We start from the raw sequence: 25,500 nt of genomic DNA on the forward strand, positions 1-25,500 counted from the left end.
ACCATGGCTGACACCCCAGCCCCTCATCCAGACCATGGCTGACACCCCAGCACCCCTGTCCAGACCTTGGGTGACACCCCAGATCCTCCCCCCTATCCAGACCTCATCTGACACCCCAGATACCCCATGTCTAGACCGCAGACACCCCAGACCCCGTCCCACCCCCCACCCCAGACCCCTGTCCAGACCTCGGCTCACACCGTAGACCTCCCTCACCCCTGTCCAGACCATGGCTGATGCCCAAGACTCCCTCTGTCCAGACCATGGCTGATGCCCAAGACTCCCTCTGTCCAGACCATGGCTGACGCCCAGCAACCACCTCCAGACCATGGATGACGCCCCCAAACCACGCATGGGTGGTGATGCTGGTCATGCAGACCTGATTGTGGACAACGCTGGCCGCTAGAGATGAGCAGTCACAATGTCCGCGTTCTGGTTCTACCGTGAGTCCTGGACCCAAACAGCCCAACAACAATGCGGCAATTGAAGCTCCTTGCAACTAGCTGTAACTGTGATTGGCCAGGGATGGCTATATCGACCAAAAATCATTATGGTCTCAGAAACTGACTGAAAGTAGAAGGCCACTATCACCTAAAATATAAGGCTGCTTTTACACATTGTATACATGATATATGCCCCTCCATGTATAACCCTGTCTGGGCATCAGCTGCTGCAGGTGTTACACTGATGTGATTACTCACTATGAAGTCAGCTCTCTGGTTGATCTGTTGTCACCTTGTCCTCTGGTACAGCCCCAGCCTTTCATATCTGCCACAACTATCACACAGACATCGGCATGGGGGGAGTGGGCGTGGCTTCCGGTAGCTCCGCCCACTGTGACCCAGCTACAGAGAAACAGCATCAGGTCGGGGGGGGGGGGGGGGTGCTGTGTCCCGCTGCTGCACTGCTCGGGGTCACACACAGAACAGGTCACCTGCACCTCCATAATAACTCCACAGCAGCAGCTGTGCGGGGGCTGAGCTGTCAGGATGGCAGGACACAGCACAACTGCTGCTGCTCAGCTCTTTAGTCTCCCCAGTCACAGGGAAAAGTCAGTGCGTGTTTAGACGCATGGGGGGCTTTTCAAAGAGTAATACTGCATTTGGAAGCGTCTATGACGCTTGTGGGGGGGTTAATGCGATCTCTGCTTACAGCTGATCATTGCAGCCTGGGACTATAGTAAAACATCCAGAGAACTTCACCAGTGGCTACAGTGGGCAGAGAAATCAGTCTAACCAGGGGAGTGCCTGTATACATTTAACAGTGAGGTGAAAGGAAAATGGACACCTCAGTATAGAAATGCCAAATGTATAACATCTGTGGAGTAATTTCAAAGCTGTATGGGCTCGAAAGGGAGATGGTACAAAAGATTGTAACCCCTTCATAAAAGGGTTACTGGTGCCTGAACTTCCAGGTCAATTTTGCAGTTCTGTTCTATAACCCCGTAACGCTCTGCGCCGTAGGTATAAGGAGTGTATGAAGAGGGCTCACGGGGCGAGTCCTCTTCATACAAAGGTGGGGGTTTTTGCATTTTGCAGAAAACCCCCACCGCTAATAACCGTGGTCGGGTCTTTTGACACGAGGCTACATGGCTTCTGGAGATTTGTTACAATGAGCCAATGGCTCATTGTAATGAATGACCTGCAAAAATGCCATATATTGCAATACAGAAGTATTGCAGTATATGGTAGGAGCGATCTGACCATCTAGGGTTAATGTACCCTAGATGGTCTAAGAATAGTGGGAAAAAAAAGAAAAAAAAAAAAAGTTAAAAAAAATTAATGAAAAATATTAAAAATTCAACTGATATAACTGATATAAAACATAATAAAACAGTAAAAATCAAACATATGGTATCGCCGCGTCCCAAAATGCCCGATCTATCAAAATATAAAAACCGTTACGGCTGGAGGTGACCTCCGAGGCGGGAAATGGTGCCCAAATGTCCGAAATGTGACTTTTACACCTTTTTACATCACAAAAAATGAAATAACAAATGATCAAAATGTCGCACAGACCTCAAAATGGTAGCAATGAAAACGTAGCTTCATTTCGCAAAAAATTACACCTCACACATTTCCGTGCACCAAAGTATGAAAAAGTTATTAGCGTTTTTTGTACACATTCGTGTAATTTTTGAAAATGTATTAAAACACAATAAAACCTATATAAATTTGATATCACCGCGATTGCACCGAACCAAAGAATAAAAGCTGAGGTGTTATTTTGAGTGCACAGTCAAAGTTGGAAAAAACTGAGCCCACAAGAACGTGAAGCACGTGCATTTTTTTTTTCAATTTTTCCACATTTGGAATTTTTTCTCAGCTTCGCAGTACACGGCATGTTAAAATAAATAACGTTACTGGAAAGTAAAATTTGTTACGCACAAAATAAGCCCTCACACAGGTCTGTACACGTAAAAATGAAAAAGTTATGGATTTTTAAGATTATATCTTTAGAACCCCTTTACTGTACATGTTAACTTTTTTCCCCAGAAAGACTAACTGCATAGAATAATTAATATTTTTCATAGAATTCACAGACAACTAAAAAGAATATGCTTGTGTAACCCTTTACCAAATGAGGTACCACATCAATTCAAAACCATTTTCCACGTCCAGAGAGATGGAGACCTTGCATGTAAATTTGCAAAGTGTCTTCTGCGGCTTCTACATGCTGCCTTTGAAATGAGCCATGAATCAACTAGAGTCTCATCTCCTTACCAAGTAGGGGGAGAATCTCCTCTTAGAGAGGACCTGTCACCCAGAAATTCAGCAGCGGTGTTACAATGATAGCGTTATCGGAAACCGCGGAGTGCAACAGAAATGCCGGACCGCTCTCAATGTGGTCCGGCGTATTCATGAGGGGGCGGGATCGTGTAAGCATTTGACATGACTGTTTGCCATCCGTGTCCACCTTTTTATTGTGTATTAAATGTTTGAAGACTTCAATAAACAGATATATAATTTTTTACCTAAAACGGGATTGGAGTTTACTTTTGAGTCAGACATCTGCGTTTGAATGCAGTGCCTCCTCTGAAGCTGGTGTAATCCGAGCCCGAGAAAATCTTCTCATTAGTCCACTCATCCCAGGTGAGCTGACAACTTCTTTGTTTTGTGGATTACTTTAGCTCCTATTGCCAAATTTCTAGGTGACAGGTCCTCTAACCCTTTCCCGCCGCAGCCGTTTTGTTTTTGCATTTTTCACGCCCCACCTTCAAAAATCTACAACTTTTTAATTTTTTCCATGTACAGAGCTGTGTGATGGCTTATTTTCTGCGTAACAAATTACACTTCAAAGTGGTGGTATTTAATATTCTATGCCGTGTACTGGGAAGCAGGGAAAAAAAAATTCCAAAAGCAGCAAATTGGTAAAAAACCCACATTTGTGCTGTATTCTTGTGGGCGTGGATTTTACAGATATCAATGTGCGCCCCAATTGACACATCTACTTTATTCTTTGGGTCAGTGCAATTACGGGGGATTTCAAATTTGTATAGGTTTTAAGTTTTCATACATTTACAAAAATTAAAAACCTCCTGTACAAAAAAATAACTTTTTATTCTTTACACTTCCCAAAGCTCTGTATACTAGTTTTTTGTGGCTTTTGATGACATTTACAATGTTATTTTTAGCACTGTACAACCTTTTGATCACTTTTTATAGAATTTTACATTTTTTTTTTTAAATGGCAAAAAGTGCCATTTTCGACTTTGGGCGCTATTTTCCGTTACAGAGTTAAACGCAGTGAAAAAAAAAACAATTTTGATAGATTGGGTATCGACGCATCCGAAAATGCCCAATGAGTATGATTTTTACTGCTCATTTATATCAGTTCTAGGGAAAGGGGGTGATTTGAGTTATGTTTTTATTATAATTTTTTTTTACTTTATAATTTTTTCAGACTCCCTAGGGTACTTTAACCCTACGTTGTCTGTACGATCCTATCATATACTGCAGTATGGCAGTATATGGGGATTTTCCTCCTCATTCATTACAATGTGCTAATAGCACATTGTAATGAAAGGGTTAACATGAAGCAGCCTCGGGTCTTCGGAAGACCTGAGGCTGTCATGGCAACGGATCGCCATACTGATTAAGTCATGGGGAGCGGCGAAAATACTGATCACGGGTCACGGGCCTTAGCAGCTATGGAGAGGGCTCAGCCTGTGAGCCCTCTCCATGCACCCGCACCCGGCAAGTGACGTAGTATTACGTCACATGATAAGGGGTTAATATAGAGTTGTGTTTATAGGATTGTTTCTAGATAAAAAAACAAAAAAAACACAACAGGAGATATACACATTTAAATAAAATCACATTTTCACTAAATTAACAGTGAATATGTCCAGTTCCATTTAACCTAGAAACCTGACCAATTAAAGTGGGGCACTGTCTTGACTTGTGCGAAAAACAACGTATGTAGGCAGATGGCAGAATCCAACTAAACTATCAACATTTTTCAACGAGTTAATGTGAAATCGATGGTACAAAGTGAAAACTGTCAAAGTGCAGAGGCTGATGAAAAAATCCTTGAGGGGTATTCTTTCTAAAATTAATCACTGTGGTGCCCTTTTTTACCAACTGACATATCAATCTTGACCATTATATATGAAAAAAAAAAAAAAAAAAAAAAAGGGGCTTAATGATGTAATGTAATTTATGGGGGATGTTAAACATTTGGCATTTTTTTTTTACTTAAACCATGAAAAAACATATTTTATTCTGTGGGTTTGTATAGCATAAGTAGTACGTATGCTTTATAAGAACCATCAACATTTTGGGAAAAATCACTTTACTACATCACCAGTCTGGGAGAAATTAAAATGTTATAATTTTTTTTAATCAATGGAGTTTTGTTTAAACTTTTTTTGGTGTATAAGAAAAAAAAAAAAACCTGCGTTCATTATGCCAGTTCAATAAGGATTTAGTTTGTGTTAGAGATCGTGACTCCAAATGAGAAAACTTGTAATTAAGGACTCATTATTAATTTTATATTAAGTTCAAGGATTTTAGAAGGACAAAGAAAAGGTAATCTTCTAATTACTTGTTCATACTAAAACATTGAACTACTGATGTCTTGCAGTGTACAAGTATGGCAAGCATACTCATCTGAAGCAGGGCTGTCTCATGAACATCTGCAGTTAGTTTAAATGTGCTGTACGGTGGCACGATCCCAAGGGCTGTAATAGTTAATAGTTCCAGTGCGGCTGATCGGCTGGCAAAGGGAACCTCTTTGCATTATATTTCTATACAATTCAGGGAATCCTGTGTTTTGCTTTGTGCGCAGCCCGGGAAATCATGCCACCACATTTATACGAGACATTTTATATGAACATGCGCAGCCTGTATCAATGCACCATAATGCGGCATGAGTTCTCTGCTGAAACAGTCAAGTCTGAACTCTGAGCAGCAGAACTAAACTCCAAACAGGCACAAGTGACGAGTTTGACTGACCACCCTCCAGTAAGATCTAGTATTCAAATGCAGGTATAATACTTTCCATTGGAGGTAAACCCATTTACATGCCATGACTAAGGGTGTGGGGTACACCCGAAACGCATAGGCTTGCTCCCCGCTAAAAGATACATGGTGATGTTTTATTGAGGATGGATTCTGTTTTAATCATTTTGGATTTATAAATAAAGCATTGAAACTAAAGATTACTCAGTGACGGAGTGGATTATATTTTAGTAAATCCATTTACATACCTGAAGCCACAATTACGGCAGTATTTAAAAGCGTCGTCAAGACACAACCACACCCACCCAACCACAGCTCTGTTGAGTTCAGCTTTAGTGCACCCATCCCTATAGGTCAGTGGTGGCAAACCTATGGCACTGGGGCACTCAGGCCATTGTCCAAGGACAGATTTCACCGAACACTTCAAACTTAAGAGATGCTGCTCTCAGCACCATTTCAAAGTGACACTTTATTGGCCGTTTGGAACTGCGGGGAAAGTAAGAAGGTGTTGACAGAACGGCATGATCTTTGGAGTTCATCTTGCTAGACCCACCATTTCTTCCGGTACAGAGAGACCCTGGAATGAGGCTATAATGTTAGTTTGAATTTGCCTTCCTTCTGTCAACAGTATTGGTGGCCTCAGGCGTGCGAAACAATTGAAAAATGTGGAAGAACAGATAGCAGTAAGTTACTTTATAAAATTCCATGATGGCACTTCAGGGTAAATAAGTGGATTTTGGATGTAGTTTGGGCACTCTGTCTAAATAGGTTCGCCATCACTGCTACAGGTGGTCTGCCACCTTGGCCAAAGGAAGGCAGTGGAGCTTCATGCCTCTAAACAAACAGGGGCACAGACCAGCGAGATGGCAGCATGAGACCGCGGCGCCAAGTAAATATTTGAGCAGTCCACTCTCCTGGCCACATAATTTGAAAGGTCTCGGACTACCCCTTTACAACTTACGGTTATACACACAGAACATCTGCACATGCCCCATGCAGAGGATGACGATAAATGTCTTGACAAGTTGGTCACCATCTCCTAAAACCTGCCACAGAAATGTTTATGCAATTTTAAACAGAAGTATCTCCACTTCAATATGGATCATCAGAACCAGAGATATCCACCCTAAAAGTTGTACAAAAAATAAAAAAATTATTATGTACAGATTTTTATTCCCAATTTTAACTTTAAGAGTGGAGATCTCCGGTTCTGTTAAGCATCCATATATCATTAAAGAGGAGACTTTAAAATATAAAGGTGTTTGAAGTGTGCCCCCCTCCAGCCTGTCAGAATAATGAAGAGGCAGCTGTGGGAGTAGTGATTGTTCATGCGGAAGACCTGTCTCTTTGTGCTGGCTCGTTCGCATGACCCAAGGGAGTCGTCTAGCTCACCTAGCCTCTCCCCTAAATGGCTTTGGCCTGAGGCTCCCTATTACAGTATATATTTAATCTGGAGACATTCAGGAGCCAGAAGAGTCGGCTCTATTTTGTGAGCAGGGCCTAATGATCCAGCACACGAAGAAGAGCTAGACTTCCCATCACTATGCTGGAGACTCACTTTGCAGATGTACATGCACTCTGCACCTGTAGTTGAACCTGGGAAAGTGTGATGGAATACTGCTGTCCTTATTTAGAACATATATTTTGGTAAAAGTTTTAGGTCTATTTCTAGTCAATTATTGGCCAATTTTAGAGAAAAAAAAAAAAAATAGGTAATCAATAAAACTATCCTATCAAATAAAATTTGTTATGATATGTAAAGCTTTTCCAGAGATTGTCCTTTAAAGAAGTGCATAGCAGAACGTCAAAAATTGACCTGGACATTCAGGCACCAATGACTATCAGTCATGAAGGGGGTTAATGAGTAAACCATGGGCTACTTCCCATCTTTACCTGCTACTAGTTCAGTGCAAGCACAGTGAGCTGGGTAAGAGAAAATTCACCCTATGATCGCTGTCCTGGCATGAATCTCAATACACACATAGAAACTGCATAGGTTATTCACATCATTAACTGGCAATGGCAGAAAGCGGTTAAAAGTAGTACAAAAAGAATGTGACTCAATCTTCCACTTTGGAATGATAAACATTCTATTTACAGATCATTCATAGAATGAAACAAGTTCTCACGTTTTGGCATCCAGGTGAGCGGGGGAAAGGCTGCAACATTTTGGAGGTGTGGCTCCTTCAGGCATGCACAGTTCCTCCTCAGGTGATTAGTTTAACCCTCCTTAATTGCCTTAGAATTTGGCAAAAATGGCAAATTTGTTAGTACAAGAGTTTTTTTTTTTTTAAATCTACTAAAACAAAGCATTGTATTTCAGTGACCGTATCGACCAACAGAATAAAAAGGGGAGATTTCATTTTGAGTGCACAATAAAAGCTTTAAAAACAGAGTCCACAAAAAAACTAACACAAATGTGTTTGGTCAATTTTACCACACATTTTAAAATTTTTCCAGGCATTTGTATTTTTAGTGGGGCAATTTAATATTACATACAATTTGTCCCACAGATAAACCCATATACATTGCTCAACAGAAAACTAAGAAGATTATAGCTTTTGGAATGAGGGGAGTAAACCATACACAGGGACAGGAAGCAAGCGAATCGGGTGAAAAATGGTCAGCTTTTATTGAGCAGTTTTCCTGTCCCTGTAGGCAGTCCCTCTCTGGTGGTGTTATGATGGTGAAGGGGTTGGGGGAAGGATTAATGGTTTATAACAGGTGGTTTATAACAGGTGATTAAGGTACACCTTTCCAACTGTTGAAACAATCACGCATCCAAAAGCAATGTGTAGGAGGCCAAATTGACAAATCTGCAAAGACAGATAATTCACAGGGTGCTGTCACACGTTGCAGTTAAGACTGCATCGCAATTAGTTTTGGGTTGGTTTTAGGTGGTATTACTTATTTTAACAAGTGAAAGACATCAAATCTACAGGTGAATGACATTTATTGAACAGCTTTCGCCTTCAAAATCAAATTCACCCATTCAGTTCATGTCTTTCACCTGTGAAATTGACATAACCGCATCTAAAAAGGGTCGGTCGGACCCCTCATTCTTTTGATCTGCAGGGCCTCAGCACTGAGACCCCACTGATCAGCAAGTTAAGCCCTATTCACGGGATATGGCCTAACTTGCCTTTGTGGGAAAACCCCTTTAAATAGTTCCATGTGCCTAAATAAGTATCCTCTCTGGCAGACAACGCCTGACAGAAAATATTTGTAGCAATTAAGTCAGTCAATCACTTCACAATTTCATGCACCAAAATTTTAACACAAGAATGACCAGAGCACATTTATAGTCCATTTAAACTGAGCCCAAGGAAATATAGCAATGGTGCAAGTAGAGATTTTTGAAAATGTAGGTCAAACCAGCCACCCAGATAGCATCTCTAAGTGGGTAGGAATGGCATTATGAAAGTCAGAGGTGCATTTCCTGCCAAAAGCTCTGAAAAGTGTCACTATGTGTTAGCTAGGACATGTTTGAATAAAATGTGTCCCAGAACCAACTAAATGTGGGCACAGCTTAAAAAGCCTTAATACATTAATTTCCCAGTTTTTATACAAATGTGCACATGGTAAAATTTGAACATATACTGAAATGAAGATATAATACCTGAGTGGACAGTACAGATTACTAATATTTATACACTAATCAACCCATTTTCAGAACTTAACTAGGCTGTCTTTATCCAATCTAGAGTGGGTGGCAAAACAAAACTGAACTTTACCACTTATGAGCCACAAATCTCTCCCAATAGAGCACGCAAAGCAAAAAATACCTACCATCTGAGCACTTGATAATCCAGCCCAGTGTGATACATAAAGCAAAATGACTAGTCTCCATAGGTCGGATAAAAAAAGCTGCTTGTTGCACCATTACAAGACAGAATGGTAGAAAAATATGAGCACTTTATGTCATTTAATAGCTTCATTTTTATTTTTCTTCAGGAGGCAACCACCAAGCAACAGCCAATGAAGCCTCCCGAAATTCACGAGAACTGAAAGTGACCACTGCCGCACTCCGTATCCCCTGCGCTCATGAGGCACAGTAACCTCTTTTTTTGGAGGTTATGGTCCACTGAAGGAGCCCTTCCAGTCAGACCCTGAGGACAGGGCTGGTTGCAGCTAGAACATCTCTTGTTTGAGAAAGAAAACCAGTCATAGGTGAGTCACTGAAGCAGTAAGGATTTCTCAGCTTCTAACATCTACCTGGCCTTCTGCACCAACGAACAGACTCCGAAAGGAAGGTGCAGCATGCGGCTATGTATTAAAACTAATCATCTAGAGAGGAATGATAGTGTAAAATAGCCCTTTAGGCATAATCCAGGTTTTTGGGGCATGCATTTAAATTATAAATGGTTTTCCTTTTAATATTCCACCGGTTTTTGATTCTTTCACTTGCTTGCAGTGTGGAGTACAGTATGTTGCCTGGTAAAATTTGTGGTGTTCCTCCCTTCCTGGTCTACAAAAATCGAAAAAAAATTTTTACCACCTCTTGGTATTTGAGGGAATTGGTATTCCCCTCTGGCCTGCACATCAATGTTCCACAGCCTTCATTTCTGAATAGAGCTATAGGACTGAAGCACTTGGTACAGGTTTCCTCCCAAGCCCCAAAACATACTGGTATGTTGCTTAGATTGTGTGCCCCAATGGGGACAGGGTCCGATTTGCCAAGCTCTCTGCTCTAGACAAATAGAAGAATTATTTTACTTAACAACCTCTCCCATGTACCTACTGTACTCCAAAATGTAGTCAGGTTTGGCGGTTCCTGTACTGGTACTTAGTCCTGGGGTACGGGTGCGGGTGCAGGTGCTTGAGTGCCCATGTATTGTTAATACAAGAACATCTTTCTTATCCTTGTACGTCCTCACAATAGAGTCTCCGCATTGTGCCTGGCTCTCGTGCCTTCTAAGTTAGGAGACATGGTGACAACATCACAGTGCCACACCAGATATATCAGCTGCTGAGCACCAACAGAGCTCAGCAACCGATACCTCAGTAGCAGAGAAGGAATGATGTTAATGCAATTTTTAAATGGGACAAGAGTCTGCTTTCAAAAACTATATGGTTATATGTTTTTAGTAATTCTTTATGCAGTCATTTAGGATTCATTTGTACATGTGAAAGTTGTAAAAATTGCTGTGGTCAATTATTAGGCAAAATTGCCAGAAATGCCAAAAGTAGGTGGGGGTGATAATAGGTAAGGAAGTGCTACTCTGCATCTGAAAAACTGGAGTGGAGTGAAAAAGGTAGTTCTTGATGCCCAAAGCAGAACGTGTAGATGCACCCCAAGACTTGAGTTATACATTGACCCAATTAGTTGGTATAATGTACGCCACAAAACTATTTCGCACATTTGAAAAAGTTTTGGCACCCCTCCCCCTTGTCATACTATCCTGAGTCTAGACATTTGACGTTTTTGTTGCAAATTGCGGAACAGTTCTGCAGGCAGTAATAATTCAGCATCACATAGAGCATAATCGAACGAAGATGAAGGCTGTTGATGCCACCTTTACATTACATGTAGACTGTGTACACTAGAAAACAACTGATTCACGTACCATAAAGCAGTCACTGCTTTTTTAAATGCAATTTTTTAATTTTTTCTGTAGGGTACTCACACTTTTTTTGCTGGCAGGCTGATTTTGAGGTAAAGATCCTGGTGCAAGTACTGGGGAGCTTGCAGGTGTACAGAGCTCTGGAAAGGGATTTGGTATTGCTGGTAAAGATGATGTGCGAAGTTGCTCCTCTTGAAGACGCCTAAATAAAAAGGGAAACTTAAATCAAACTTTATTAAAAGGCATTTGGAGATACAAGGCAGATAAATTGTGGTCTCGCAGGACCCCACAAAAGGGAAAAATTCGGAGCACAGCGTAGTTATACAGTATGCACACTGTCCACTACCATAGCCGGATCGTCTCCACGGCAAAGAAAAAAAACATGTAGAACGTCAAGCATGTTTATTATCATACATGTGAGGTGTACTGTACAACAATGAGTAAAATTTCGCACATGCCCTTGTTGCGATAAAGAAATTGAAACAAACAGCACAAAGCAGCCAACCACGCATCTTCCCCATATTCTCACCCCAGGACCACCTCTAATGGTGTAACTGATAAGGGCGAGAAGGACCCATACATAGAGTATGTATGGAATTTGGGGTACCGCAGTAAAGGGGGGAGTCAAGCAATTGGTTTTAGATGGCATGGAACCTCTTATCCTTCTTCCTGTGAATAGCCACTTTTTAAATGGGAGAGTTATTTAGTGCCTGGATCCAGTCGTGGAAAGAGGGGAATGTGCCATGTGCATAATACAAAGTTTCAGTAAGGAAAGCTCGTTCTACAGAATTCAGGATCTACCCATTGGCTTATATGGAAGTGGTCCACAGGCGAGGGGAAAGAAAAAATAAATAAATAATTAAATGCTGGTCTGCACATACACGAACAAGGAAACTACATGTGAATAGCCAAATGGAACAATGGGCAAGTATGCCATTAAAAAAAAAAAAAAAAAAATCATGGATAGCATGTGGGCATCAAAAAGACTAGTCTGAAAAAACCTTAAACTATATGTACCATATGTACAAATCATCAGGCTGGATGATACCCGAACTACAAAACATGGACAGGAATAGGACCAGCTTCATAATTTGTTGCTTGAAAAGTGGGCATTTCAACATACACATGACAGTGGTTTCTGCCTGCTGCCAAAGTGGAGCAAGGGGTATAAAACATACAACTTGTTCAATAGTGACGTTTAAAAGTACAATTATGTGTATATTATATTGAATGTAAAAGTGAGATTATTAGAAATATAGCAAACAGTCAACCATGGGAATTGCCATATCTGCATGGCGTTTCTTACCACCTCACCAAGTGCATTTTTTATTTAAAAAAGGTGTTTGTGAAAAAACATAAGGTTAGCCACCAGACAAACTATAGAATATACATGGACAAACTTCGTGAACCCTTGGTTTGAACGATACACAATTTTCAGTCCAGTTGTAGCAACCATTTGTGCAAAAGTGTCTGAGAAAAAAAAATTTAAACTAAATAAGACTACTTTGCCAGTGTAAAATTCTTACTTTGAAAGATTTACCGCTGGTTTGGTCTTGTATGCATTCTTTTTAAGCCTAAAATAGGAAGTTTTAACAAGTAAACAACCATAATTATCATGAACATTTAACGCAACTTCGGGATCATAGTACCTTACTGCTTGAATCTGCATGGGTTGGGAACGCTGCATTTTCTGTTTCTGTGGCATGGACGGTAAAGTGTTGGTTCCTGAGTTTGAAAGAGGACTCTGGTTTAACTGACCATTTTTAAGAAGTGGCACAGATTCAGACACTGTGCTGCACGCAGAGTATAAACTGTCCAGCGATGAATTCATATCATTGACTAGAGCTTCCAGGTCAACATCATCATCTAGGAATGAAGAAAGACTATTTAAAAACCAGATTAATTTTTTAACATGGTATTAACCAAGGTAACCATTACCAAGTTGGGGTGCCCAACTGCAGTATATTTAACAACAACAAGATCACAGATTACCTTGAATGTATATCCAAGTACTAGTGTTAGGCCCACCAATAAAGCCAACTTCAGCACAGCGATTTCAGTATTAAGTTTTACCACTGGAGATTACCGTAATAAAAAGGGAATGGGCGTCCTGTGAACTGGAGCGGTATTTGCAGTTACGCTTCCACTCCAACTATTCGATACAAATAGACTAGTAATGCACCTGCATTGCCACTACTCAAGTCGGTAAAGAGTAGAAGCCAGAAGGTCTTCTGTAGGAGTTACCAGAGACCCTCTGTGCTGCAGTTTCACTGTGAAGGACTTCTCCCTCCCACTTAGAGCTGAAACATCAGGCAGAGAGCTCATCAGGCTCACTAGCATAATTTTGTAAAGTTGGTTTTAGGAGAACAAAGACTATGGTTTGTCATGCTTGATTTTTGATGGCCAATTTCCTCCAAAAGAGGTCACATTAAAAAAAAAAAAAAAAAACCAAAAGAACCTGCCGTGGTACGAAAACAGAAAAGACTTTCTTGGAAATAAACACACACAGCACCAAATGCTATGCAAGGAAGAACCCCCTTAGGAGAGAGATCCTAGTTGTTGAAAGGTCACAACAGCATGGCACAGAATTTAATCTGCAGCAGCTTCTGTTTCAGTTCAAAGACTTTTCCATGTCAGTTGACTTTGGGTTCTGCAGATGTTCTAACCAGTAGGAGAAAAGCCAATTCAGACTACACTTAGATTCAAGGAGGGTTTTTATGTAATAAAAAGAAAAAAAAAGGCCAATGAGGCTTTCAGAGATGGGGTGGTAGGGTGCAATACAATGGCATTGGTCATGGGCTTCAATGGAGGAGCAGGTTGAAAAGGCACGGCTTGTTGCCTCCTTCTGCCAGGATAAGTCTATGGGCTCACCGAGTATCAAAAAAATAAACCTAGCCCAACAAGCTATTTATTTTATGGTGTAAAAAAAAAAAAAAAAAAAGAGAAGAAAGCAGCGCTTGACAATTTGTTGGGTCCTTTGAGTGAATGGAGCAGAATGGTCATGCACGGCCATCTGCTCCATTAAGCTCCCTTAGAGACAAGGGGTCCGATTGAGGTACATGGGAGGCCCACTGATCAGCAAGTTGGGCCTTGTCCTGTGAATAGGGCCCAACTTGAATTTGTGGGAAAATGTTTTACATTGTTCTAACACACTGGGGCATAAAACTTTAAAAAAGCTCCCCTACGATGCTCTCCACGCATTACACAATACAAAAGTAAAAGTCACAAACCACATATTGGGTACCACCACAGCTACCAACCCACACAATATAAAAAGTGTTCTTTTACAAGAAAAAAAAAAAAAAAATTAATGCATTGCATATCTGAAAAAATAAGCCTGGTCCCATTACAAATAAAAAAAGTTTCATAACTCGTAAAATGTGAATGCTTAACTGGTCTGAATGGCGTGCCTTCCATTCTATGCCCTGCCGTGTGCCCATGCAACAGTTTACCAACAAATATAGGATCTCTGTATACTAGGTGAAAATTGGGTATTAGGCCTGGTCCTAAAGATACAACCAAAAGGAGTTGTTTTTTTAAAATTTGATTAGAGGGATCTGCAGAGACAGGAAACCTGCGCATAAAAAGCGGCGACTCCTCTCCCGCCCAGGAGGTGGCTAATGATCTTGTAGAATGTGCATTAATCTTGGCCGTGGCAGATTCTTCTGCAATGTCATATGCCATTCGGATTGTAATTCTTATCCATCTAGCAATGGAAGTAGCCAAAGCCTTATCTCCTTTATTCTTTCCTGTGAAAAGAACAAACTATCCATTTTTCTCCAGGATGAAGTAGGAATCAAACATTGGCTAATACTTCTCCTGACATCAATAGAATGAAAAGACTTCCTTCTCTGTTTTGGGATTGCTACAGAATGATGGAAGTGTGAGATCCTGGGTCTATAAAAGTCAGACTATGAAAGTCTATGGAAGGTCTAAGAATAACCATCTTCCAGAACCCTAAAATAAGGTGGTTTACATGACAAGGTAGCTCTCTCTCCCACCCTTCTGGCTGATCTGCTAGCTGTGAGGAAGACAGTTTTATAGGTAAGGAACTTTAGAGCTAGAGCTATACATCTAAGAGTTCAAAAGGCGGACCTGACAAAACCTAGAGAACCAATGCAAGATACCAAGGAGAAGATTATTCATTATTGTGGGCCTAATTCTACTAGCTGCCCTAATTAACCTAGAAACCCATGGATGGCCTGCTATATCCTGGTCCAGTAAAGCCCCTAAAGCTGAAACCTGTACTTTTAGAGTGGAGGGCTTTAATGCTTTTTCAACAGCTATCCAATACCCTACCCATGACTGCTAGCGATAAATCCACGTCTATGTATGGGATGCCCATAACCTTGCTATTTTTTGAAAAATTGTTTGATTTAGGGACCAGTCCGACGACTTAAGTAATCTGCAGAAATATTCTCTACTCCCTTTATGTGGACCCCCTTGAGGGAGCAAAAAACATTTTCCTCTGTCAAAGTGAATTTGGGACACTCCTGAACTTTTTACCTCCATGCTTGGTGATATATGCCACTGTCATAGTGTTGACTACTGCCCCGTAACATGCCATGTCAGTCGAGAGAAAGCTGTCTGGAAAGACTTTAGTACTGCCAGGAGTTTCCCTTTGTTTGAGGATAGCATGCTCTCGGGCAGACTCCATTGACCCTGGAGGACTTGCTCTCCTAAATAGGCGCCTCATCCCAAGGACTGGCCTCTTATAATCACCCTTTCGTAGACAGGAGCCAAAGCAAGACCCAACTCTAGATTTTCTGGAATTAGCCACCATTTCAGGGATTCTACCACCTCTCCTGGAAGCCTGAACTTTATGTCTAGAGAGGACCGAAGTCTGTCCCAGGATAGAAGTAGAAAATTTTGGGGGGCGTGACCCAACTTCCGGCATGAGCGGAGGCACTTGAGCAGAGCTCCGCTCCAGAGCCTACCTCGCTACTAGAATCCTGCTGTAAAAGGACCGCCAATATACCCTGGACACTGGTCAAACGATCCTCTTGCCGTGGACGAAGCGCCATGAGCAAATCCCGCACCTCCGCGGCAGCAGAGCGGCTGAAGGAATTCGCTAGGCCGAAAGCCCAAGATAGCGCCGCGACAACCACACGCGCACGTGTTGCGCCTGTGGCCTCAGAATCTGATGACTCCTCGGCAGCGGAGGGTGAGCCGGAGCCAACACTCAAAGAGGTTTCCACACAGCTCCTAACAGCGATCCAGCACTCCACAGTCTCACCAACAAGATAGAAGAGATACGAGTGGATGTCGGGCTTCTAAGGCAGGATACGCAAAAATTGAGAGAGCGTGTCAAAGACACAGAGGAGAGAATCTTTCACCTAGAACAGTGATGGCTAACCCATGGCACTGGTGCCAGAGGTGGCACTTCGCGATAAATAAGTGGGTCTTTGTTGTAGTTTGGGCACTCAGCCTTTAAAAGGTTCGCCATCACTGACCTAGAAGATGATAATGCTCCAGCGGCAGCCCAGATTGCAGCACTTGAGAAGGCAGCAGAAATGTGGGCCCAGAAATCCGACGATCTGGAAAATTGCCTATCGTGCAATAATATCAGAGTCCTTGGACTTCCAGAGAGGGCTGAAGGTGCTGACCCCATTCTCTTTATGGAAAAATGGTTTAAAGAAATGCTACCAGACCTCTCCGTTTCTAGCATATACTCTGTTGAGAGGGCCCATCGTGTTCCTGCCAAGCCACCACCTCCGGGAGCGCCCCCACGCCCCTTGTTGGCCCGTATATTATGCAGCAAAGATCGAGACGCCATTTTGGGCGCAGCAAGACGTATGGGATTCATTACTTACCAGAGCAGCACAGTATCCTTGTTACCGGACTTCTCAGCAGCTCTCCAGAAGTCAAGGGCTTCCTTTATAAGTGTCAAGAAGAGGCTGCGGGAGTTACAGATTCCCTATTCCATGGCTTTCCCGGCCAGGTTAGTTGCCAGGTGAGTTGTCTATGAAGATCGTGTCCACTTTTTCTTCAGCGGCTGATGTGGATGACTGGCTAAACACGAGGAGGAGGCCGCATAGGCCCAGAGGCCCGGAGCAGCACTAACTGTCCCTGGACTGTGTTTGTGCATTCCTATGTGCAACATCGTCTGTTAAGTATACTCGAACTTTGGTTCATATATACAAGGCTTTCTGTTGCATTATGTTATCCCCATATGGGGGAAATTATTTACAATATTAATACAGCACAACAGTTGTAAAGTATGTAACAAAGTTAATGCCCTCCTTCTATAAGGAGCGATATTTGTCATTTGGCGGTCTAACGTAGAATTTTTGCCGCAGTGTGAGGAAAGTGCTCTGCTGTGAAGCGATAGTCTGCGCGGTTGTTCCACCTAGAGCGCAGACTTCCCCGTACAACTTATACTGCAGTGACTTGGTCATCTCAGTTACTGCATTGGTTGCTCTTTAGAGAGCTTGTTATATTAATAGTGTTTGCTGTTAAACTTAGTCTCTTTTATAGGGACTTGTTACGACTTATTTGTTTTTCACCGTGTAGTTAAGGTAGCAGCATATGACACATACACAGGATAAATTTTTGGGGTAACTTAGGAAAATATGTCACTCACATTGACTTCTTGGAATGTTAGGGGTTTAGGGGATGCCCGTAAACGTAACATGGTGATGGCGGGTCTACTGCAACACTCCCCCTCTATAATAAGTCTCCAAGAGACATCTGACACAGACAAGTACCAGGTTCATACATAGGCCCTGGATTCAATGGTCTCAACATTCCACGCATACGTCTCATTCTAGGGGGGTCTCACTCCTCATACATCGCTCAGTGAGATGGGAACTGGGTATAGTCAGGAAGGACCCAGAAGGGCGGTTCGTTTTCACTCAAGCGTGGGTAAATTGTCGCCCATTTGTTATCTTGGGCATTTAAACCCCCCTACCTCCTCACTGACTGTTTTGCATGAGGCTGCATACTTTGCAGCACAATTCCTGCAGGCTACTCCTTTGTATGGGAGATTTTAACGCCCTACATGATGCTGTTCTTGATAAATTCAGACATGACTCAGAACTAGAACCCCTGGACATACAGACCCCTTTGGCTCGTCTATTACTACAATTAGGTTGGTCAGATATATGGAGGCTCCGTCACCCTAATATACAAGAATACACCTGCCACACTCCTGGGCGCAACTCCCTATCCAGAATAGATTATGTGTGCGGGAATGCAAGTGGGTTGCGCTCACCCATAACATTGCCCACCTACCGAGAGGTGTCTCTGGGAATCTAAGATTTACCAAGATCGGAGGGTGGTCAGATTCATGTTTTGACTAACCCCCGGAAAATTCACCCCTTTTGGTTCTCTCCTGCCTGCCACTGACCGCACTCTGGCTCAAATAGCTGACTACCTGGCGCATAATGATATGATGGACCCCCAGGTTCCCATGTGGGACGCTCTTAAAACATATATACGAGGATGTTTACAATCTGCAATATCGTATGTTAAGAAAGAAGCTCGTAGGGAAGAAGCCGAACTAGTCGCCACTTGTGCCCAGTTAGAGGCGGCCTACATTGCAGATCCCTCTACCATAAATAAGGATAAATGGTCATTTACAGGCCGGCAATACTTACATTGCCTTTATGAACATCTCTGGTTCATGAAGACCAATCAGGCTTTATGCCTGGGAGGTCCACCTCTGAAAATCTGAGAAGGTCGCAAATCATCATGCAAATAGGTGTAGAGAAGAAAGAGGACTAGGCTTTGGCTTCGCTAGACGCGGCCAAAGCCTTCGACTCTGGAGTGGCAGTATCTACAGGCTGTGCTGCGAAGGTTCCGTTTTGGACCTAACTTTTGTAAGTGGGTGTCAATTCTCTACAAGAATCCACGAGCCTCTATATCTCTAAACGGCTTACTAGCTAATTCATTCCCACTCGCAAGAGGCACTCGACAAGGGTGCCCCCTCTCGCCCCTTTTATTTGCCTTAGCAATTGAACCTCTAGCGATCAAAATCCGTAAGGATACAATATTTACGGGGGTGCCCCACGGGACAGGACAGGATCGTCTTGCCCTTTACGCAGATGATCTTCTCATGTCACACCCAGACACTTCCCTGCCCAGAGCAATTGACTTAATAAGTGATTTTAGTCTGTATTCAGGACTATGTATAAACTGGGGCAAATCTTGTCTTATGTATTTATCCCCTGTCAGGGCCAACAATCCCCCTGAAACAGTGTCAGATCTAGTGGTCATGGACAAATTTAAATACCTAGGAGTGACTAACAAAACAACCCAAGATGGCTAGTGATCTCAATGTCTTCCCTTTATTGGGATATTTCAGGGATAAATTCAAAACATGGGCCGCCCTACCTTTATCAGTGGCAGGCAGGATCAATCTAGTCAAAATGGTGGTTCTACCAAAATGTCTGTATGTGATCCAACACGTTTTTTACCCGATCCCCAAACACTTCTTTCGCACCCTGGACTCCATGATAATCACCTTTATCTGGGGATCCTCTAAATAGAAATTGCAGCTCGCTAAATTGCAGAGACCTAAATCACAAGCGGGTATGGCCCTACCTAACATCTTCCTTTATTATTTAGCTGGACAGTTAAAGTTCCTAAACTCCTGGATTTCACATCAACCTCTCCAATACACAGAAAAACGACTAGCAGAGTATGTTAAGGTTGTAAGCCTGTGGTCATTGCTGAGGGACAACAAAGGGACCAAGTGTCCATTGCCTATCTTCAAGGTAGCCAAGACAGTGTGGAGAGAGGTTGTGCTCATCTGCCCCTTTACCGCCACTCCATCACAAACCCCACTATGGCATAATGATGAGTTACCGCATGTGGCGCGCTTGCAAAACATGGAATGGTGGGAATCCCTTGGTATACATACGTTAGCAGCTTTATATAAGGACAATGTCCTCCTCTCTTTCGATCAGATAAGAGAACAGTACCAGGTACAACTTACCCACTTTTATAAGTATCTACAGCTACGCCATGTATTACAACCTCAATTCCCTGATCCTAATCTCACGATATCCTCATATCCACTAGTAGGGGTAGTCAGATCGCAGGGACCAGGAGGAATCATTTCCACCATCTACTCACATCTTATAAGCAGTTTAGCCACCAGCCAGCAACTACCAGCCCTTCAGAGATGGAAGAGTCTCATCCCAGAAATAGATGAGGTAGTGGAGGAGATTTTAGAGTCACACCTTCATGTTTCACCAGCAGTCAATAACAAAATGACACAACTATACATTATTCATCAGAGTTATCTTAACCCGCTGAGACTCCATAAAATGGGCAGGTTATCCTCGCCCCAGTGCCTACGTTGTACACATAGCCCAGCTGATTTCTGGCACATGTACTGGGAATGCCCAAATATTACAACGCTCTGGTCCTCTATAACAGACCTCTCCATTCTCCTGAAAAAACCTCTATCACGCCATCGATATGCCCATTTGGCATCCTAGATGGAGAGCTGGTCTCACCATGAAAGGATCTTCCTTCGGGAATCTCCATTTTTATAGCCAGGAAAGCCATCGCCCTACGCTGGATGGGCGACTGAGCCCTCTCTCACAATGGAAACAATTGGTTAACCAAATCATTCCATATGAACAGGTGCTTTACAAACGCAGGGGATGTCCTGAGAAATTTGATAAGGTATGGAAGACATGGTGTGACTCTCCGCATACCTCTTTCACCCCAGAAGAAATGGAGGCAAATTTACAGACAACCTCTATAAGTGGCTGGTGTTGCGTTTGGTGCATGATGAGAAATTCATTGTGATATGCCTCAGTTGACTACCCTCATTATAAACCCCCCCCCCTCTCCTTGCTCCAGAAATACACCCCATGTAACAAAAGATTTCATGTGTTTCCTTAACTGGTGGATAGATCAATCTGTTAATTGAAATATATCCTAACACCAAAAACCTAACCAATGTGTAATATGTTAGTATGTACTCTTAATGAGCACCATGAGAACTCAACTGAATATGATACACTGTTGACTATGATAACGAATATTTACTTTTCTTGTAATTGTACACTGTATCCCGCTTGCAGGCGGTGCTCAATGTTTATTGTATAATTATTTTTTTCAATAAAACTTTAAAAAAAAAGTAGAAAATTTTGTAGCAGTCTTGCATGTAATCCAGCTCATGGAACAGTGTGAATGGAAGCAGTAAAAAACCCTAGTAAGGACATTGCCTCCCTTACGGAGATGACTGGGGACCAACTGATCCTTGTTATGGTGGACGTCATCTTTTCTTTTTCTTAACCCCTTAAGGACGCAGCCATTTTTTAGCTTAAGGCTCAGCCTGATTTTTTGGATTCTGACTTGCTTCGCTTTATATGGTTATAACTTTTGAACACTGTTACTTATCAAAACGATTCTGAGATTGTTTTTTCCCCACATGTTGTACTTCATTTTAGTGGTAAATTTTGGCTGATAAGTTTTGCATTTATTTACAAAAAAATTTGCCATTTTCGAAATTCTAAATCATTGCGTTTTCAGGCAGATAGATTTACCACCTAAATAAGTTGCTGAATAACATTTCCCATTTGTCTACTTTACATTTTCATAATTTCTGAAATATCTGGATAATTTATTTTGATGTCCCGCAGCTTACAAATAGAATATCGCTTTTCCGGATTTTCAGAATTGACTAATTTGGGGATAAATACAGTTTTGAATGAAATTTTACATATTTAGCATCAAAACCCCCTATATAATCTACCCATTTTCAAATCTGCACCCCTCAAGCTATCAGAAACAGCTTTTACGAAGATTGTTAACCCCTTGAGATCTTCATAGTAATTGAATCAAAATGGAGGTGAAATTTAGAATGGTCATATTGTTCCCTTATACGTTCATTTAGCCCTAAAATTTACACATTTCCAAAATATAAAAAGAGAAAACCCACCATACAATTTGTTCTGCAATTTCTCCTGAGTACAAAGACCCCCCACACGTGGCTGTGACTTGTGTTATGGGGGCACAGCGAGGTGCAGAAGGGAAGGAGGGACCTGCAGCTGCCAGGATTTTAGTTTCCTCATTGGCCCCTTTTGAAGGCTATAAAATTTTCACTTTTTCGTTATTGGGGCCATGTGACGGCATTTTTTTTGCGGGATGAGATGCTTTTTCCATTGTTACCATTTTGGGGTTGGTATCACCTATTGTTGAAAATTTAGGAACTTTTTTTGAGGGCAGGAGTAGAAAAGCATCAATTCTGTACTGGATTTTTTACTTTTTTTTTTTGGTGTTCATCGTATAGCCTAATAATCATGTTATCTTTATTCTATGGGTCGATACAATTACGGGGATACCAGACATGAATATATTTTCTTACGTTTTACTAAATTTGTCAAACAAAACCCTAATGTGGGGAAAAATCTATCATTTATGTATTGCCGTCTTCCAAGTGGCATAACATTGTTACTTTTTTGGCTACGGAGCTGGTTGATGGCGTGTTTTTTGCGGGACATGTTGTACTTTGCACCAGTATCATGTCTGAGTACATATGGTTTTTTGATCGCATTTTATAGCATTTTTTTGTGGGATTGAAAAGGTAAAAATCATAATTTTTGGAGGGTTTATAACAGTTTTTTTTTTACGGCGTTTATCGTGGGGGTTCAATAATGATTTACTTTTATTCTACGGGTTGTTACGGACGCGGTGATACTATATATGTGGGGTTTGTGTTATGATTTAGACTTTTTTTTAGTTATATGTCTTTATATGTTTGGGGCATTTTTAGTGATTTATGACTTTATTTTTTTATTGAATAACTTTTTTTTTTTACTTTTTCACTTTTATACCATGGGACATGAACAAGCAATCTTCTGATTGCTTCTTCATGATAATATTCTGCAATACTGATGTATTGCAGAGTATTATCAGTGTCAGCCTATACACTTGCATAGGCTGGCACTGTGCCAGTAAGATGACGTCACAGACGCCATCTTACCGGCAATTCTTGCAAGTAACTCTGGGGTCCAGATCGGACCCCAGAGTTGCTATAGCAACGATCGGCGCCCCCCGAAAACGGTTCGGGGGGGGGGCCATCGTGGGGGAAAGACCCCCCCAGATGCATGTTAGATGCCGCGGTCGCGCTGACCGCGGCATTTAACGGGTTAAGCACCCGCGATCGGAGACAACTCCGATCGCGGGTGTTACACTGGGGTGCCGGCTATTAGTTACAGCCGGCACCCCGTGTTTCCCAATGCCGGTTCGGCTCTGATCCAGAGCTGAGCCGGCATAAGCGCCGTGGCGGATATATCCGCCACTGAGCGCTAAGTCACTGCGCTCCGTGGCGGATATATCCGCCACGGAGCGTGAAGGGGTTAAGAAAAGAAGCTTGCCTTAGTTCCCACCACCAAAAATCTATTTTTAGGGATGTGGTTAGATTCTCTAAAGACTTTTCTAGATTAACCAACCACTCTGGAGATTTGATCTAGAACCAGTTTGTCTGACCTACTAGTAAAAAAAAAAAAAAAAAGTCAAGATAAGGGATAAATATGCTCTGTTCTTCTGATAAGTGCTGCCATTACTGAGACTACCTTTGGAATTTCCATCGTTCCAAAAGGTTTTCACAAAGCGGAGGGCTCTGTACTGAAAATGAAAAATGTTTATATCTAACCTTAGGCACCTTTAGTAGTCTGGATGGCTATGTGATTGTATGCATCCAAGATCAATGGAGGCCATGAAGAGTAGAGTAGAACCCCTGACTAAGTTCTGATTTTGGGACCTGACAATACTAGCCCTCATCCAGAAAAAGGTTTTTCTGACAGTCCTCTGATTGTTTCCAGATGCTGGATTTGTAATACTTAATCTTGTGGGGGGGGGGGGGGGGTGAAGAAAGGTGAAATCCAGAGTAATCCCCTCTTGAATAGGGAATTCTGCTCCAGGCCTGGAAGAAATGGGCTAATGGCCCCCCCCCCCCACACCGGAAACCTGGAGTCATAAGGGGATAGGGTACACACACACACACACACACACACACACACGTGTGTGTGTGCGTGTACGTGTGTGTATTTCCTGGCTGCAGAGAGCCTGTAGGGTGTTGTAGAACGTTGTGCCATGCTTAAATATGCATAGGGAGCATGGTTTGGTCTTCAAATAATGCTGAGTTTTAGTATGACATGCACATTACAGCAAATGGGGGAATATATTTTTTGTGGAGGAAAAACTTAGTTTCAGGTACATAATTTACGGGTGGGTTCAGTAGCTAATCAGGATTTAATTATCTTTCTTGGCGGCGGTCAAAAAAAAAAAAAAAAAAATGTATTTTCGTTTTACTTCATGGTTAACTTGTTTTGCAGAATATAGAACTTATTTTGTGAGAAATTATCTGGTTTTGCATAACCTTGAATTAATGGGCATAGCTCTAAACAAGAAGTAAGTTATTTTAGAGCTTATTTTTTTTGGGACAAGCTGTACTTTTTCTTGCCATCATGTCGGGGCAAATGTTACTTTTGACAACTACTTTGAGGTTAGAGGTTCAGTGACAATTTTATATTATTCTACGGGCTGTTACGGACGTGGAGATGCCCAATAGGTTTTGTTTTTTCGGCTATTCTATGTTGTATTTGATTTTGATATGGGGTGGGACCTCGTAAATATAGTTTTAAAAAGTATTTAAATTATTTTGCCCCAGGGTGGGACATAAACAATTTGAGCACTGCAATACTAATGTATATCCCACCCCTAGGCTTACACATGAGTCAATAAGTTTTCCCAGTTTGTAGTAAAAGTAGGAACCTTGGCTTTTATCCAGGTCAGCTTATACTCTAGTATACAGGCAGTCCCCGGGTTACATACAAGATAGGGACTGTAGGTTTGTTCTTAAGTTGAATTTGTATGTAAGTCGAAACTGTATATTTTATCATTGTAGTTCCCGACAATTTTTTTTTTTGCCCCAGTGACAATTGGAGTTTCAAATTTTTTTGCTGTAATAGGACCAAGGATTATCAATAAAGCTTCATTGCAGACAATTTTAAGCTGATTATTGCAGTCTGGGACTATTTTAAAGCATCCAGAGAGCTTCACCAGAGGTCACAGTGGGCAGAGGGGTCTGTCTGTAACTATGGGTTGTCTGTAAGTTGGGTGTCCTTAAGTAGGGGACCGCCTGTATACGGTATATTGATCAATTATATATAGTTTCTGTATAACACAATTTGAGATTTAACACAAGAGGGTAATTCATGAAAATTGAAGACTTAAAAAGCCATTGATTCTCCACTAGTTTCATGCGAGGCAGAAATAAAACAAAGCCTTACCTGGGTTTAAGGATATACGTTTTGATGTATAGCCAGCATCCACCACCCCCCTCTGTGTACATGATGTTGTCTGTTCCACACTGTCCTAAAAAAAAAAAAAAATCATAATCATCATACCACATAAGTGAAGTAATAATACCTCTCCATGCACCGGGACCAGGCGCGCCGTACTAGTCCGGTGCAACAGGAAGGGGTTAATGACAATGAAAGAAGTGTTGA

General features: G+C 41.9%; 1 protein-coding gene across 3 annotated transcripts in view; it reads right to left on the reverse strand.

The window, feature by feature from the left end:
- GRB10 (growth factor receptor bound protein 10) overlaps positions 1-25,500 on the reverse strand; it is a 140,649-nt gene that overhangs the window by 57,683 nt on the left and 57,466 nt on the right. For 2 of the 3 annotated variants that reach the window (XM_072153162.1, XM_072153163.1), the window contains exons 3-6: positions 25,282-25,366; positions 12,676-12,892; positions 12,553-12,600; positions 11,090-11,228 (exon numbers count right to left, since the gene is read on the reverse strand). In XM_072153162.1, the coding sequence (XP_072009263.1) occupies positions 11,090-11,228; positions 12,553-12,600; positions 12,676-12,892; positions 25,282-25,366 (489 nt within the window). The remainder of the gene's footprint in view (positions 1-11,089; positions 11,229-12,552; positions 12,601-12,675; positions 12,893-25,281; positions 25,367-25,500) is intronic. The other variant, XM_072153164.1, reaches the window with a different exon arrangement.

Source organism: Engystomops pustulosus, chromosome 5 (genome assembly GCF_040894005.1).
Source record: "Engystomops pustulosus chromosome 5, aEngPut4.maternal, whole genome shotgun sequence".
In the NCBI taxonomy this organism is placed as follows: domain Eukaryota; kingdom Metazoa; phylum Chordata; class Amphibia; order Anura; family Leptodactylidae; genus Engystomops; species Engystomops pustulosus.